We start from the raw sequence: 17,742 nt of genomic DNA on the forward strand, positions 1-17,742 counted from the left end.
ATTTACATTCGGATGCTTGGCAACTGACACATGACAGTTGCAGCGTTCTGGAATCATGTGATTCCCCTTTTGCAAATTTCTGACAAGGAAAGTCAATGGGGAAATCAATGACCACTTAACAACCATGTTACTCATTTTACAATTCCAGTGATTAACTTAATAAATCTTGCAAAAAAAGTCAAAATGGGGCAAAACTTACTTTAAAAAATTTCTCATTTAGCAACATAAATTTTGGATTCAATTGGGGTCATAATCTTTCATTTTGTTTTGGTGTTTGTTACATTGGGCACTACTTTGAGAAAAGAAAACCTCTGCATTGTAAATAAATACTCTAGGATGCCAGGAACTACTTTTTAACATTAGAAAGAAGGTAACAGTAAATGTGATTTTATAAATCTGTGGTTTGGTCACATCACATTAAAAGTTATTCCAAAAGTTTAATAAAACCAGTCCTTTGTTTAATTATCACAAACAGTATTTCATACAGGTTGGATTGAATAATCTCAAACAAACTGTGTTAAAAGCAAATGCCCAGAAAAAATAATAAATGTAATCATAGGCTGTGTTTTTTTCTAACATGCTTAAAAAGTACAGGTAGTCCTCAACTTACAACCACAATTGAGGCCACAATTTCTGTTGCCAAGTGAGACATTTGTTCATTGAATTTTTGCCCCATTTTATGACCTTTCTTGCCACAGTTGTTAAGTGAATCATTGCAGTCATTTAATAACATGGTTGTTAAGTGAACTTTTTTTTTTTTTTTTACCACAGATAAGAAACCTCTGGAGAAAATTCAGCTGGAGAATTCAAATTATAAAAAAACAAGAAATCTGCATGTTATTCTTAAAGAAGTGGTGCGAGGTCTTCATTATTAAAAATGTCACTTATTTCAATTGATTTAAGTAAAGGCTTAAAATAGTCTGCAAAATAGATTTCCCTTCAGGTATCAAGTGAGATTGCTTATTCAGATAAATTGTACATCACATGGTGATAATCAACTGAATATAACTTCCACAAATATGCTGCACTTCTTGGAGGCTTCTGCTGAGCCACAAACTCAGGTAGATTGCTCTATCTGATCAATGAATTGCTTATCAAATGCATTGATTCAATGCATTTACTCGCTTTTTAAATTCATTTCCCACAATACTTGTTTCACTTTAGCTCTTCCTTAATGACCTCTAATACTGTCTTTTCAGTCTTAGTACACTAGCATTAAACTGATGATCTGTTATTGCATAAAAGGTTATTAGTTTCAATTTATTGTGTAGTTTTGCTTGAGTGCATAATAAAAAGGCATGAGCCTTTATTTATATCTCAGATTTGACTGTGTTTATCTTATATCTGGAACGGAGATGGTGGAAGATAAGCCACATTTTAGACAGACCCTTATGTAAGTTTGCCTAGAGTCTAGACCAGGGGTGGGCAAACTTTTTGGCTCGGGGGCCTCATTGACTTTTAAAATTTGACAGACGGGCCACCACCTGGTGTTGAAATGCCTGTCATTACAAGTCAAAATCAAATGAATGCAATCATTCAATCATTCACATCAAACCGTAATTCTGTACCAATCTTCGGCGGGCCGGATTAAAAAGACCAACGGGCCGGATGTGGCCCGCGGGCCGTAGTTTGCCCACCCCTGGTCTAGACATTTGTCATATACCCGTCATAATGTTCAAAGAGCAAAGTTCATGCTAGGACATAACAGACAAAAGGTGCAGCTGCTTTTAAGACAGTGCTGACTTCTGCTTGGATAAGTCCCTGCAGTTTTCTTGGTAAGGTTTCTGAAGTGGTTTGAGAAAGAGGCCAAGTTTGCTCAGCTGGCTCTGTGCCTAAGCAGGACTAGAACTCGCAGCCTCCCAGTTTTTAACCCTAACCCTAACTACGTCAAATTGGTTCTCAGAAAAGCAATCCTTAATAAATAAATCTAGGAGGCAGTGCCATACTGTAAATAAGAACTACTTGATTATGAAGACCAGTAAATAATCAATTAATTTGACTTCTAGTTAGTAACTTTTAAGTAGTTTGGGTAGATTAGAATGGTAATTAAAAACTTCTAAATTTCTAAAAACAGAACAGTTAGTAAAATGTGATCAAAACATGGAAAATGTGATTCCTGAATGGAATGAAAATTATAAGGAATGCTGTAATTATAAAAAAAGGTGAATAAAATGATATTTTAAGGGATTTATTTTATTTTATTTACTTATTTACTTACATATTTATGAGCAACATGATGGTCTAGAGGTGGGGCTCTGGCCTCATAATCAGGAAGAAGGTTCTAAGTTCAATTCTAGGTAGTGTTGGCGTCAAGAAGGGCATCCAGCCAATAAACGCTCAAGCTCTGTTTAGTCGCCCTGAGTCTACCCCGATGCAAGGGATTGCAGGGTCATTTTAAAAAATACATTTTTTTTAAGAAGGAATATTAACATCACAAAGATGTCCCTTGCAGAATGCTAGATGCTAAGCTTTTTCTATTCCTATGAGGTTCTTCCTATAAATAAAATGTCTTTTCTGTAATAACTTGAATTTCTACACTCAACGTTCCTATACATAATACCTAGAGTCTTCAACCTCTAGCATAATTATGGGCTCTCACAATAAAATTTAGCTGTAAAGAGGTTCCATAAATAAAAGAAAGGGTGAGCTTCCTGAACAGTTAAAGGAAGTACAGTAGGAAAGAAAAATTTAAGAATGGAGTCTGCAAAGTTTCAGCTAGTAAAGATTCTGACTCATTCTGGTGATTCAAGGTGAAAATGTTCCTGAAATCTCAAGAAATTTTATTTGTGCTCCATAAGGACAGACTCTTGGGCCCATGACAGGAACAAAACTTGAGGTACTAGAAACAACATTAATAGAGTAATCATTGCTTTGGATAGATTTATACAGACATACAAACACATGCATTTCAACTCTCAAGAAGTATGTTATCTTCATTTTATTCCACGTTTAAACTTATGAACCTTTAGGAATAAACAAAGAAGATATGTAGATTACTTACTTTCAATGAATCTTTTGTTTGCTTCTTTTTATCATGTTTACATTCCTTCTAACAGCTATCATTTACAGTACATGTACGCTGTACGTTGTAACAACATGTGCCTAATATGCAGCTAATATTCCATAATTTTAATAAAATATCTTCAGCTGTGTATGATTTTGTAGTATTTTATCTAAAGTAAAGCATACTGGTATTTAATGTATTCAAGTTTTTATATATGCACAAAAATGTACTTCAGGCTCTGAAAGAAAAAAGTTAATTAACTTTAAGAGATTTCACTTTCCTCAGATGTGTAACTTGCTATTTCTAACCATTTTCCCATTTGTGAACCACTCATCTGCCTCTAAGAGGGTCACTGGGCAATGATCAAAATGCAGGTAGTCCTTGACTTACAAACATTTGTCTAATGACCATTCAAAGTTACGACGGCACTGAAAAAAGTGACTTCTCACATTATGACTGTTGAAGTATCGCCACAGTGACATGATCAAACTTTAGGTACAACAATCATGGCAGAAAGTTCTCAAAATGGGCCATAACTCAATTAGCAATTGCCTTGCTTAACAGCAGAAAAATTGGGTTTAACTATAGTCATAAGTCAAGGACTACCTGTAGACCTAAATTTAAAAACCTCTGAAGATATCTACAGTGTAGGCTGCTTCCTTTTCGATTAATTCCATTCAAAGATTCCTTTTATATGTGCAGTCATATTCCACCTCCAATTGATGCATCATTTTTTTAGTAGTTAAATATTAGGTACATCAGGAAAAGAAACTTTTTATGTTGATCCTATGGAGAAACTGGGCTAGTCATTCTCTCTTAACCTAAGAAGGAGGAAAGGGTAAACTGTTTCTGAAAAACCTTACCAAGAAAACTGCAGGGAGGCACTCTTCCCCTCCAAAAGCTGTGGATAGAATTAAGTTGCAGCATGTATATAGTTATAATAAATGTGCAACTATTTCAGGTAAAACATATAGTATCTCCATTGATACTATTTTATTTAGATTGTTTTAATGAAAGTTATTTGATGAGGGGGTAAGTAACTCCTTGATATTTTGACCATTCTGAGGAAGATTTTTGGGTTTCTCTTCCAGAGAAGGCTGACTTCACATATTGTTTCCACAGCAATGTTTTGTTGACGGTCTTCAGCAGTAGTAAACATGCAGACTGAAGCTTGGTAAAATTCTTACATTTGGTTGACCCATTTCTCAAAGGCTTTGTTTCTGAACAGTGTCCCAGTTCCAAAATTATTCATAAAGCACAACATGCAATTTTACGTTGAGGAAAAGGATTGTTTTTCAAAAGTTTTGCTAGGGATTATTGAAAAACAGGAAACCCTCAATTGAAGTGAGTTGGCTGCAAGATTTTAGAAAGTTCTTGGTCGTCACTGTTTTACTTCACAGATGAGCAATACAAGGCAGCCGGTTAAAAATACTAAAGCTAGTCGCCCAAGGAGGGATATGAAGGTGATTTGGGGCGATGTAGGCACGACTGAAACAAATTACTCCTCGGATCTGACCCTCATTGTGCGGGAATCGCTTGGGAGGACGCACAAAGGTTGCCGCTTGTGGCCGCCTATAGGAGCTTGCCTGGCACTTCCCTTCTTAGGAGCTCGCCTGGCACTTCGGCGGGTTTCTTCCGGGGAAGCAGCTGCAATCTCGTCGCTTTAGTCCTAGTGACCGGGTCAGAGTACGTTGCATAGAAACCGCCGCTGCAACCGACTTAACCGCCAAGTTCCCGCTTTGTGTAGCCAAGAACCAGCGAGTAGGTGGGGGGGAGAGAATGCCAGGGCGCCGTGCAACTCTCGGTCCTGAAGGAGGCGGCCGAGAGTAAACAACGAGGGACGCTTCCCTGCACATTCGGGCTCCCATTGAAACACATTTTATTCATTTTATCTCTCTCAACCGCCCTTCCCTCTCTTTTCTTCACCAACCCCCTCGCCCCCCCCCCGGGGGTTCGATATTACCTGCTGAGGATGTGATGTCATGGCCTTATTATCCTAATGTAGGCTGATCTCACGAGCGCCTCAGCCAATGGGGGAGCAGGGCTCTCCCCACCTGCTAGGAAGAGAATTCCATCATTCTTGGAATTCTTCCCTCGGCTAGCGCACCGCAGCGCGCGCGCCGAGCGGTCTCCCGAAGGCGGCTGCCGAATCTGCAAGGCTCGCATTGTTTTGGGGGGGGGAACCAGCCGCGCGACCCTCTGCCCAATCAGCGAGCAAGGCGCTTCCTGGGCTGGAGCCCGCGCGACCGAGCTCGGCGACCGAAGAAACGAGGGACGCTTGGAAGCGACCGCGGCAGGGCGCGCGCCGACTCCCCCCCGCCTCTCTCTCTCACACCCCCTTGCCCTCCTTCCACCACCCCCCTCCTGGCCCGGCTCGGCTCGCCTCGGCCCGGCTTTGCAGGGGGGGAGCGCGACTGAGGAGCGCGGAGTGCTGGCAAACTGGTGAGCGAGGAGACTACAACGGGAGCTTGGAGTTTGCACGGCCCCTCGTCGTACCCGCGGCGGCGGAAGTGCAGTGCGGCCGCTTGGCTTAATGGAGGGCTTATGGATGAATAGTGCGGCCCCGGGAAGATGCTCGTAGGCGCTTGGCGGACCCTGGTGGAAGCTGGGCGCGGCGGGTGGAAGCTTTTCCCTGATCGCTTAGGAAGCGGGCCCTTGTGCTCGGGAGGGAGGCAGGGGAAGGGGAAATGGTTGCTTTCAGACCTGCCGCCTGTTCCAAGCCTCGTTGACTTCTCTAGTTGATAAAAGCGCTCAAAGCGAATTAATATAATAATAATAATAATAATAATAATAATAATAATAATAATAATAATAATAATAATAATAATAATAATAATAATAATAATAATAATAATAATAATAATAATAGTAGTAGTAATAGTAATAGTAATAGTAGTAATAGTAATAAGAATATTAATTCCCGGCAGCAAGTGGGAAAAATCGCGGGTTAGACTTTACGCGTCTGTAGTCTGGGAAAAGTGAAATCCCGGAGAACACGGAGGGGAGGGAGGAAGGGGAGAACATTTGCAATGAACATGTAAGTTAGTTCTTCGTATCCCCCCTCCTCCCCCCTTTTCCTCCTCTTGTTTGTTTTGCTGGTGCTAATTTATCTTGGCTTTCGAAGACGCTAACTTGGCAGATCGCCGTCGTGTTAATCCGTATCCTGCACGAAAAGCGCTCCGCTTGAGTCTTAGCTTTGAAATGGGTCCTTTGCGAGGGGACCCCCCTTGCGCTTTTTTTTTTTTTTTCCGCCTCGAAAGAAGAGTTTTCTCGGGGCGCTGCCCATTCTTTTTTCTGGGCTTTCTCTTGCAAGATGCCTAACCGCCCACGATTGAATTCCACCCACCCCCCCTCTACCCTTAGCACCCTTTGCGTGCTGAACGCACTCAGAATGTGTTACACTGGACGCGATCTGGGAAGAAACAAAGCCACTTTAGAGTTATATGTGCGTGCATTCCTGTGCTGCTTTTGCCCACGGATATCCACTTGGGTCTGGACTTGAGGCTGTTTAGCAAGAGCTAGCGAGGATGGCGGTTGTTACTGGTATGCAGACTTCTTGGGTGGACAAGTTTGGTTGGATTTGCCTAAAGTTTTGTGGGAGGTGTTTGTTTTGTCCACCTTGACGCTAACAGTTGCAGGCTCTTGCTATTTTTTATCTCTGTCATGTCCTGCCAGTGCTTACAGGATGACACATCTCTTGTAGCCTTGTTGGGACTTGTCAGTGTCAGCGTGGCTTCTGCTCTTTCTTGAGCCCTTTTGATTTTTTAGACAGCTGCCTTCTGCAGGGTGCTTTACATTCAAAAGGCTTTGGGAATTTCCCCTTTCCCCCGATTTTGCTACCTCCATGCAAAGTAGCATCTCCTAGCTTTTGAAATCTTCTTGTATTAATTGAGATTTCATATGATTTGGTCTGTTATCCCAGTCTGGCTGCAGGTAGAGAATCCCTCTTTCTGCAACAGCTGGGATGTAATGATTTAAATTTTGCATGCATTCAGCTTAAGAGGTGGCATTCGTGTTTTAAAAGTAAGTTCGAAGACACACTATTGTTTTTATTGCAGTTAAATGCCAAGAGGAAGAGACATTGTTTCTTTTGCTGCTGTTTGTTTATTTCTATTTTCCTATGCTCAGTGATTTTGGTACACTCTCCATGGGGTGATTGGATAAATAATGAAATACTATCCCTTAAGGAAGGAAAGTTGAATTAATCACTTTCTATTTATCCGTCTCCATATTTCTTTTCTAAAGCAATCTTTTTTTGTCTGAAATCATAATTTTGTAAAGTTTTGGTCAGTTTTGGCCAAAACTGAAAAGTTATATGGTCCATTTTATTGATTTAAAGCAGATTTTTTTCCAGCCCACCTTCACTATTACTGTATGTTAGCCTATATCCCATTTATACTCTGGTATAATCAAAGTGTAGGTAAATTAATAGTTTGCCCTTTGGTTTCTGAACTCTCAGAGCAAACCCCTCACCTAGATAAGGACCCTGATAGGATTGGTGGTTTATTCCTTCTCTCCTGGATTCACATTTATAGTTGAAATTAACAACGTATTTTTCCCTATATAAATTCCATTTGTAATTATTTTTTATGTATGGGGCAAACTCTACTTAGGACTGCAGTGGGACACACGACAGTAGTTCCTGCCACCCATTCTAGAGTTGCATACCAGATTGTGTCCCATAAACTCATGGCAAACAAAATGATTAATATTTGCAGTTTCTCCTTTAAGGCATATCATATAGTGATGCTTTCTGCACTTAGATTTGTTGAACAACTTTAGTTTTCTCTTCTCTCCCCTTTGTTGAAACGATGGAAATGTTTGGAATGTAACATATAGGTGTAAGTAATTTGTTTTAATGCAATTTAGTAGTATTTATTCTTTTTGTTTATATTCTGGTTTTTCTCTAAAGGTCTCAAGGTGGCAGAATCAGAACCCCAGTTTCCAAATATCTCAAGATTTCAACACACATCCTTGCAATAGATCTGCTAGAGAAAGAGAAAGGGTTACTGAATAGTGTTAGGATGCGAATTTGTATGTGGTCAGTTATAAGATCCTGCAGCCAATATACCATACACCTGCTATAGGAAAAAATTGATGCATTGTATTTTACATAAAATTCAGTTTGAAAAATGAATGAGAGGTATTTGGTGGTGCATGCCTTTGAAAACAGAACATAATGGTACACTTTTGTCCGAAAATTTTAAGCTGATTTTTAAACTCATGTATCAGGAGGAAGCAGAAGGACCTTTTTGAAGTCTGCTTTCCAGTCTTCCTTACCTTAGTGCTCAAAATTCCTAAACTGCATGGTTAAGGATGGCTGCTGGAGAAGACAGCTTTAACTCACAATACTCTCATCTTAAACTGCATATAATAAGCAAGTGGAGAATGATGATCTCAGTTACATAAAAATCCTTGATTTCCACCTTGGATCAATATATCTGCAAGTCTAGGATAGAGATGAAATTAGTTCTAGGTTAGTTTGAACTAAGGTTAATAGTACTTTTGGAGCCTGTCCTTAAAGTTTAAGTGATGATGATCCAAATTAAAGATGTAACTTAAGTTATGAGTAAATCAGTCCATCTTCTGTTGACTATATTGGAAGAATTGAGTTGGAAAACAGTAGAACTAACAAAACTATTAATGTGAAATAATATCTCCTTTCATTGTATATATAAATTTGTCTAAGCAAAACATTGCTAGATTATGTTCAATTTATTTAGTTTTAGTTATAATTTTGACTTTTGTGAAAAGAGAAGAGTCCCAAAGGTTCTTTTTCAAGAGGCAAGTGGACTTTCTGATTTTTCTTTGAAGATATTTCACTTCTTATCCGAGGAGCTTCTTTAGCTCTGATTTAGAGAGGAGGATTTTTGAAATTTGAGTAGTTCTGGGAACATTTTTTAAATTATTAGGAATTGGCATCAGATTTATAGGGATCTGAGACTTTTTTGAGAACATTGTCATAGATAGTTAACTAATGGTCAAAATTGTATATTGTGTGTAATAATTAAGATTTGATTTAAAGGGCATCTAGTACTTCTAGAATTCAGTTGTTACCCAAGCAACAAATTTGTGATTGTTTTGGTTTGATTGTTTAGTGTAATTAAATCATTTATTAAACAGGGGATAACAGTATGCGCAGAACCTTCTTTCTAGCAATTTTAGGGAGGAGACAAATTTGTTGCAATTTAGATGTAATTACTGCTATAAAAATGGTTCTTAGAACAAAACTAACATGATACAGCAAACCAGTGTTTTAAATTGGATAACTGAAACAAGTGGGTTTATTTTACAAGTTATACTGGGGAAGAGGGTGTTTACAAGCTTTATACTTGGGATTATTATTATTATTCTTTTATTGTTTGGATTGATTTTATTCACAAAGTGACATATTGAGGATTCATTTCTGATTGTTCCACTCCCACCTGTAGTTTTTCTTGAGAGAAAATATTTGTTTATTTATGTAAAAATCTCACAATTGATTATGTGACATGAAGTCATTTTTGACTCCTAGTGAACATGTAGATAGATGAATGTGTCTTAGCCTTATGAAGCCACCCATATGGTGCCTCATAACTCTGGGTGGCTCGCAGACAAGGCAATAAATATTGGATCTCAACATCTCTTTCATCTGGAGGCCTGTCTGAAAAAGCACCTGCTCCTATTGATCGCTGATGACTTAATGAAATAGAGATTTGTCTTCTTCTATTGTCTGAGAAAATAATACAATATTTATTTCTTATTCAGGATTCAGTCAGGAATGGAGACTCCATTGGATGTGTTGTCAAGAGCAGCATCACTTGTGCATGCGGATGATGAAAAACGTAAGTTAGTAGCTGTACTTGTATTCTGAGCCAAGATATACATGTATACATGTATGTAGATTTTAATTTTTTTAAAATGTATTTTTAAATGTTTGTACCTTGGAATGCATTGTTGATAGATTGTACCTTAATAAGTCAGTCAATTAATATGGTTTTAAAAGCTGAATTAAATGAAGCAAAATTTCCAAGTGAAATGGAAATTAAAATCTTGGTTGGTGTTTGACTGTTTAGTTTGATATTTTTTTCCCTAAGATAATGTAGGATGTTTTCTCTATAGAGTGTAATTGAATGTAGTTTCATATCATTTCTTTAAATTAATGGCAAGCTCCTAATCTGATAATTGGTATATTCAATATATACCCTGAAGCATGTTCTCTATACATAAAGATATTTGAGTTCTGGAAATAGGGAAGGGCTGTATGACTCCTCACTTCAACCAGACCAGTTTACTAGCTGTCATTTAATTCCTATCCTGAAGCCTTTGTTCTTTAGATTTCAACAATAGCCATTGCGTCTAGAATAAAAACCTAAAAGAAGAGTACAAGGTTTTTTTTGCCTATTTTAGTGAAAAACCATGCTTAATTTTTTTATACATATGAAAGTCATGCAGAACTGTTGCAAAAAGGAATAGGAAAAAAAATTAGTGTATAGGACAGTAACATCTGGCTAGTAGATTATAAATAATTGATTAGAGGCCTGCTGGAAAAGAGAGCATATAAATTAGTCTATAGAGTAACTGCTTTGTTTTCTAAGAAGTAATACAGATGTAATAAAAAAGAGCAATTAGTGAATTGGTATTGTTGAGGATATATGGGGAATATACTGTATATTTATTAGTATTTTATTTAATATGTTTATATATTTAATATATTCATTAAAATATTAAATATATATTAAATATACATTTTCATGTATTGTATTTAAGTAATAAATACAACTTAAGGAAATATATGCATATATATTATAAATAATATAGAATATACATGAATACACTGTACATTGTTGAAAATATATAGGGGCATGGCAGCCAAGCAGTTAAGATGCTGGGTTTATTGACCAGAAGATTGGCAGTTCAAGATCTAAGTACCAAGTGACATAGTGAACTTCTGTTATTTGCCCAAGTTCCTGCAAACCTATCAATTCAAAAGAATGTAAATGTAAGTAGATAAATAGGTATCACTTTCAATGGGAAGGTAAACAGTGTTCCTTGAGCCTTCAGTGTATAGTCATGCCGATCACGTGACTACAGAAGGGCTTCAGACAACACTGGTTTTTTGGCTGTGAATCGGAGATGAGCACTGCCCCCTGAGAGTTGGAGAGCACTGGCATGAGAAAAGTTTTCTTTTTTTATTGTTGAGAAACAAAAGCAAGAAAGGAGGAAAGATACATCTTAACAACAGTAGGGACAATAATAAGTAAAATTACATATTTACATCTGTGTTTACTCATTTTCAAGACACCAATGTTTGAAACACTAATTCATGTAGGATATTACTTGTGAATTCACTTCTTTATGTTTTATACAATACCATTAAACAGTTAAAAATTAATGTAAATCTGTACTGCACTAAAGCACATCAACTTCTAGGAACATTCTTCAAGCTTGAATTGCAAACATCATGACTGAAGTTATTTAGGCAAAAAGGATAACATTCTTTTTCTATTTCACATGGAGTAACTGTAAGAAATTGCACTTATAGCATTTTACACCATGCCAGTAAATATATTTTATTGTTAACAGTTCCAGTAACATAATACAAAAATGTCTGAAAAGCAGGCATTCTTCTTTATAAAACATTATGTGGAAATACTAGCTTATTAATTTAGTATAGTTAGAACAGAACCCCCTTGGGCGTGGGGGGGGGGGACAATATCTTTATTGTCAGTTGAACCACTTACCAAGTTCTTTCAAAACAGAATTGAAAATGGAAGCCATGTTGATTCCTTTATGAGGAATCATACTCAGTGATTATGCTAATGAGCATCAAGCTTAAAAAGCAGCAACAATAAAAAACAAGGCTTTAAAATAGACAGTTGGTCCATTTTCCAGTCTATTTAACTGCATGACAATGTGACTGTGTTTCTCACAGCCAAATAAAGCCATGCTTTCAACATGCCAACTGCTTCAAGTTATGGAAAAAGACTAACAGTTGAGAAAGAATTCAGGTATGTCAAGTATTTTGGTGAAAGTTCTAGGGGACATTTAATTTTCCAGCTAACAAGATGAAAGTCATGATAGATGAACCAACGCTGCTAGCTAATGAAATATTTTTTTATAATAAAACAAATAACAGGGATAAAAAAAAATGGTCACAATAATATGACCAAACAGAAGAAAAGGATTTCATTGACGGCTCAGAATTCTCAGAATTATAATGCCAGTGTTGCAAACTTCAGTTTATCACAGTATCAATTTAAAGAATTTGCAAACTGGGTGCAGGCAAGCATTGTATTAATGGGGGAGAGGGGGTTTTTTCATCAGCTTTTCATAAAACCTTTAATCAGAACTGGGGCCAACAAACTTTTTTTTACTTTGTGAAGCTGCTTTGGGTTATTTCTTCAGTATAGTCAGAATATTTGAATCTTAATGATTACCAAATTGGCCTGGGAGTAATATCTTAGAATTGAACTGCTTTACCAGGGATTAGATGCATTCTCCACTCCCAATCTGCAAATTCTTTACACTGACAGACTGAGATTATCCCTAGATAGTGACTGTGTAGATCATTTTTTAAAGCATACTCTTGGGAAATAAATCAAAGCTCCTAAGATGTCACATGAGGTCTCATGACTTTGGGGCTTTGTATGTTGAAAATGTGTACAGGTAGTCCTTGACCTACAATCACAATTGATGCCCAACATTTTGTTACTAAGCAAGACAGTTAAGTAAGTTTTGTCCCACATTGCAACCTTTCTTACCACAGTAGTTAAGTAAATCACTGCAGTTGTTAAGTTGGTAACACAGTTGTTAAGTGAATCTCATTTTCTCCTTGACTCTGCTTGCCAGAAGGTCTCAAAAAGAATTTATGAGAACTGTCATAAATTCATGCCAGTTGCCAATCCGAATTTTGATCTCAAGACCATAGGGATGCTACAATGGTCATAAGTGTGAAAAATGGTCATAAATCAATTTTTCCAGAACTGTTCTAGCTTCAAACGATCACTGAACAGATGGTTGTAAGTCAAAGACTACCTGCCTTTTTTATATTGTTAAAGCCTACAATATACAAAACTATTTACCCACCAAAAAATTACTACCCACTATTCTATTAGTGCAGTAATACTTGAACCAAAACCAGACACGTAGTTCTTTGAAATTGAAAACAGGGGGTTTAGAAGTAACAGGTTTTGGAATAAAGAATATTATTTGGATTTTTCTAGTCTGTATTTTTATGCTCTGCTCAGTTTTAAATTGTTGAGAATGATGTTGAATCAACTTCATTAGCATAGCTTGTAATAGTAGGGCTTTTTATTGCACAATATGAAAGTTGTAAAACCAGTTATGGTAGAATTATGAGTAAACTTCATTGTGTTTGACATCTAGTAAAACTGCTGCTCTATATACATCCACACATAGGGATTACTTGATTTAATATAAAGTAGCAACTCTAATGTAGTGTTCTCATTAGATTTTATAATTTCATAGTTTCATGATCCTTGAAAAAAATGTATGCCTACAAAATAATTGTGCTAGCTCACATATACTGTGTGTCACTTGGATCATATTTGCTCTAGTTTATTGTTGATTAATAAGTGAAAGAAAGCAAACCTTGAACTTCAACAGAAGATGTCTTAATTTCTGTTGAAATAGCTGATATATAATGTGCATTCATTTAATGTAACCATCAGTATGTTATTTATATATCCCAAACAGCACTTGTTAAAGTCACTGTATTGACATTAACAAATATGGCTATCCTATCATTTTATTTGTTCTTTTCCCTCATTGATAAGATTTGATCATTAAGTAAATTTGGTTGGTAGGCATGATTTGATAACCGGGAATGTTTTCCTTATCATCATTTAAACTAGATTTAGTTAAGGCACTGCCATCACATCTGATGTAATCATGAAACGATCACTTTTGTAACAGGACAACAAAGAAAGAATGTAAATTGTCATTACAAAGTTCAAAACTTAACCAAGGTGTATCTCAGTTAACATTTCTTTAAAACATGGCAAAAACATTTAGAGATAATAATGTTGGAATTCTTTCTCTTTTCTTTAAAAATGAGTTAAATGAGGTTATCCTCCACTAATGGGTAAATATCTATAAATATGCTTTGGATTTTCACTCAGATTCTTAAGTAAGGTAAGGGCAGCTAATAACTTTGTAATACTACTGAGATTTCAAGATAATGACTGCATTTGGTAAAACCTGTGTTCAGTCTTGTTTATTACAACAGCTTTGTAAGTTAGTTCCAAAGTTATCTTTTTGTTTCAGTTCTCTGTTGGGTTGAGAAGGAAATTAACTTTCTGCATATTTGCCCTAGATTCAAAGCACATTTCTTGAAAATCATCTTCCTTGCTACGTTGTCAGAAAGTACAAATTAACAAATCAGAGCTTTGTTATCCAATGCAGTGTGATAGTTATCTTGGCTATACACAACAATCGCACATAAAGAATTAGTGGGTGTACACTTGGAATACTGCATCTAGTTCTGGTCACCACATTAGATCCTCCTGTGTTTTTTTCCCACAACAATAACACTGTGAGGTGAGTTGGGCTGAGAGAGTGTGATCAGCATGATGCACTCTTAGAATGATGCTATCTTGTTTAATAGCCCGCAAGTTTCTACAGGAACTCACTAGGAACAATTTGATGTGATTAAATCTCCATCAAATTTAGTAATAATGACAACTCTTTAATTTGTGTATTTATTTATATTTCTTATTTCTAAACCGCCCATATTTCTCAGAGAGGAGCTCTGGACAGTGCACAATGTAATCAATGTATAAACATATAAAATAAGCATTAAAATATTAAAATCAATTATAAGATTATTATTATTTTAAAAATATAACATTATAACATTTCAAAACATTAAAAAATTCCAAGATGGGCATTTAATATTAGTTAATACAGGAAGAAGGGAGGGTCTCATGGGGCTGGCCAACCCTGTGGCTGTGTGGTTCTCTGTGCCCTCCATGCAAGGCCACAGAGTGTACATCTATTTCTGGCTTCATTTTTGAAACTTTAACGCTAATAGCCTTGGTATTCTTTTCATTGAAGTGTTAAAGCTAATAGTCTTCAAAACTTCATGTCTCTTTGATACAGAATTTCTTCTGGCATACCCTGCTGTCATATATTCGGCATTTTTCCAAGTCTTTCCTTCAGGGTGGATCTTCCAAGCCATAAATCCCTTATCTTGATATTTTTTCCCCTATATTTTTCCCCATAAATGTAATTCCCTAACCTATAAACTCCTTTATGGCTTGGTGCCCTTCGAGGCCTCATCTCTTTACATTGGTCTTACCATTTCAACCCTGCTTGAAGAAGTGTCAGGTTGTCCTATTTCCAAGAGCGTGTGTGTGTGTGTGTGTGTGTGCATGAAGCCTGGAAGTATTGGCCTTTGAGATTTGCCACCAATATGATCTATTTTCTGCAAGAAGCTGAAGATAGAGCTGTTCTGGTGGATTTGAGGGCTTACTAACATACATTGTGTTATTGGGTTAGGCTTTTATTTGTTCTATGATTTTTTATTTCATTGCTGCCAAGAAGCGTCTGGGTTAAAATGTATATTTGATTAATAAAATAAATAAAAAAATAAACATCTACCTGTTAAAGGACTGTTTTTTCCAATCTCTTCATATTGATTGCAGTGCCTGGGTGTTAAATTAGTGCCACCAAATACCAATGAAGAGACATCGGAGATCTGTGGTTGTCTTTTTTAAAGTTGTTTTTAAAAAACCAGATAAAGGGGAATAATAATAAGATTGATGATAATGTAAAAGATAGGCTTAGATAAATGATTTCAATGTCTGGATTCTGAGTAAATTTCCATGATTAAGATTGGTTTGTTCTTTTAATCACCAATGTCTTTTGCCAAATGAAATAATGTTGTAGACCAGAACACCATGAGGGAAGCAGCCACTTTGCTGCACACTGACCCTGTGTTTTTGAAGTAGAATTGAATGAAGAGAAGTGTTCAAGATTAAGAGCAGATGTACCCATAATAAACTGACTTAAGTCAGCAATAGAAAAAGGAGGGAGAATGATGTAGTAGAATGTTTACTTTTCATGCTGGGTTTTATTTTTTTAAACAAGGGATTATGTTCAGCAAATATTCTCAGTTTGCTCATATAAATCAAAAGTTGAGGTTCACAGATTTCATCTTGATCCTAACCATATTTGTTCCAGGGATCCGTTTTATAAAAAGCTAGCCTGCGTGATGTAGCCCCAAAACTGAACTGAAAACCCAAATAAAGCAACTGACAGCAGACAAATTAAACCTTCCCTTTATGGGGTGTCACCACGAGATAATTAAAAACTTTCAGGTTGTCCAACGGCATATTTTAAAATGAATATCACTGAAATATATTCCAGATTCAGCTACAGAACAAACAAGCTTGTCAGTAACAAATTGCATGAGGAAGGAGGGAAAAAAATGATCTAAGTTTCCCATAAAGGCTGGATCTTAAATAGTTTAGAATATATAAATAAATCTAGGCTTGAAATCTATTGTGCATCAGTTATAGTTGGCTTCTACTTTGAGAATAACCTTTTCAGTTCAGATATGTAATATCAGTATGTGCCCTTATAAAGCAAAGCTTGGATTAATAAAATTGGAATTTTTTTAACAATGAGAATTCCATATATAGAATTAGTTTAATATAATGCATTTTCCTGCACGTAGGAAAAAATAGTCCTGATCACCTACACGTTCTCATTTAATTTGAGCATAATTGCAAATGGTTTTTTTTAAAAAAACACCAGTGTTATTGCTTTAATATATTTCAATTTCAACTTCACAGCTGTTTAAAAAGACATTCTTTATCAAGTCCTTATCAGTCAGGAAGAAAGGTTCCTTCCAGCCCCATTAAAAACATAAATTGTGGTTTAGTATACTTCACTGAGTAGAAACCTTGGAACAAACGCTATTGTATTGCCATCTCCTGTTATTATAACGTTGTATTAAAGTGCTTGTTATTTTACAATCTTCCTTGATTGGTGAGCAGCTGCCTTCCTCTGAAGAATGCTACTTTGAGTACATACCTTTTGTTTATAATTGGTTTTCTGACAGCAGCAATAAAGCCAACGTTGGATGAGCCTTCATAAGACACTATTTGCTTTCAGATAAGCCTGCATCCTGCTCAGGTTGCAAGGACAATGGAATTTCCCTGCACTTTGCATGCCATGTTCCTTTAGTTTTGAATGAATTCATAAAGTCTGACCTAATGCTGTTGAGAGTCAGAAAGGATAAGAAGAATGAGGGAAGAACTCTTGTACAAAACCTGTTTTGCTGTAATCTTGCAAACATGTTGTTATTTCAAAGACAGACTAGCCATTTCACAGTAATATAAAGTTTAGTAATCTGACAGGACAGGAATAAAAATATTTATATAGGCACAGTGAATATTTTTTCTTCATTCACACTTTTCAGGTTTCAACTGTGGCAGTTGAAATTACTCCTAAAATTTTCTGTTAGCTATTTTTCTCTGTGTATAAGGAAAACAGAGTTGTTGGTGTAAACGGTTCTCAAGAGTGTGATGTTCTTCACATTTCCTCTAGATGTTAGATCATTTTTACATTAGATATTAGTGTCTTGTGAACTTAGAGCTTCCTCTAAGTTAATTCTGTCTAACATACGAGGGCTATCCACAAAATAGATTACGTTTTCGTCTGTAGCAAGAAGGGGCGGAGCTAGCGCGGCCATCTTTGGTCTGTGCGTCCGCCGCTCAGTCTGCATCTAG

The 17,742-nt window shown here is 36.5% G+C and overlaps 1 protein-coding gene across 2 annotated transcripts in view; it reads left to right on the plus strand.

Annotated features, from left to right (window-relative positions):
* Nucleotides 1–4,772: 4,772 nt before the first annotated feature.
* Nucleotides 4,773–17,742, plus strand: part of VGLL4 (vestigial like family member 4) — a 99,300-nt gene continuing 86,330 nt past the window's right edge. Inside the window, exons 1-2 of one of the 2 annotated variants that reach the window (XM_087954860.1) lie at nucleotides 4,773–5,446; nucleotides 9,752–9,828. In XM_087954860.1, the coding sequence (XP_087810986.1) occupies nucleotides 9,765–9,828 (64 nt within the window). In that variant the 5' untranslated portion in view covers nucleotides 4,773–5,446; nucleotides 9,752–9,764. Of the gene's footprint in view, nucleotides 5,447–6,372; nucleotides 6,548–9,751; nucleotides 9,829–17,742 lie in introns of those variants that run through there. The other variant, XM_087954861.1, reaches the window with a different exon arrangement.

Source organism: Notechis scutatus, chromosome 2, assembly GCF_049901735.1.
Source record: "Notechis scutatus isolate UNSWTSFEM ecotype Mainland chromosome 2, rNotScu1.2, whole genome shotgun sequence".
Classification (NCBI taxonomy): Eukaryota; Metazoa; Chordata; class Lepidosauria; order Squamata; family Elapidae; genus Notechis; species Notechis scutatus.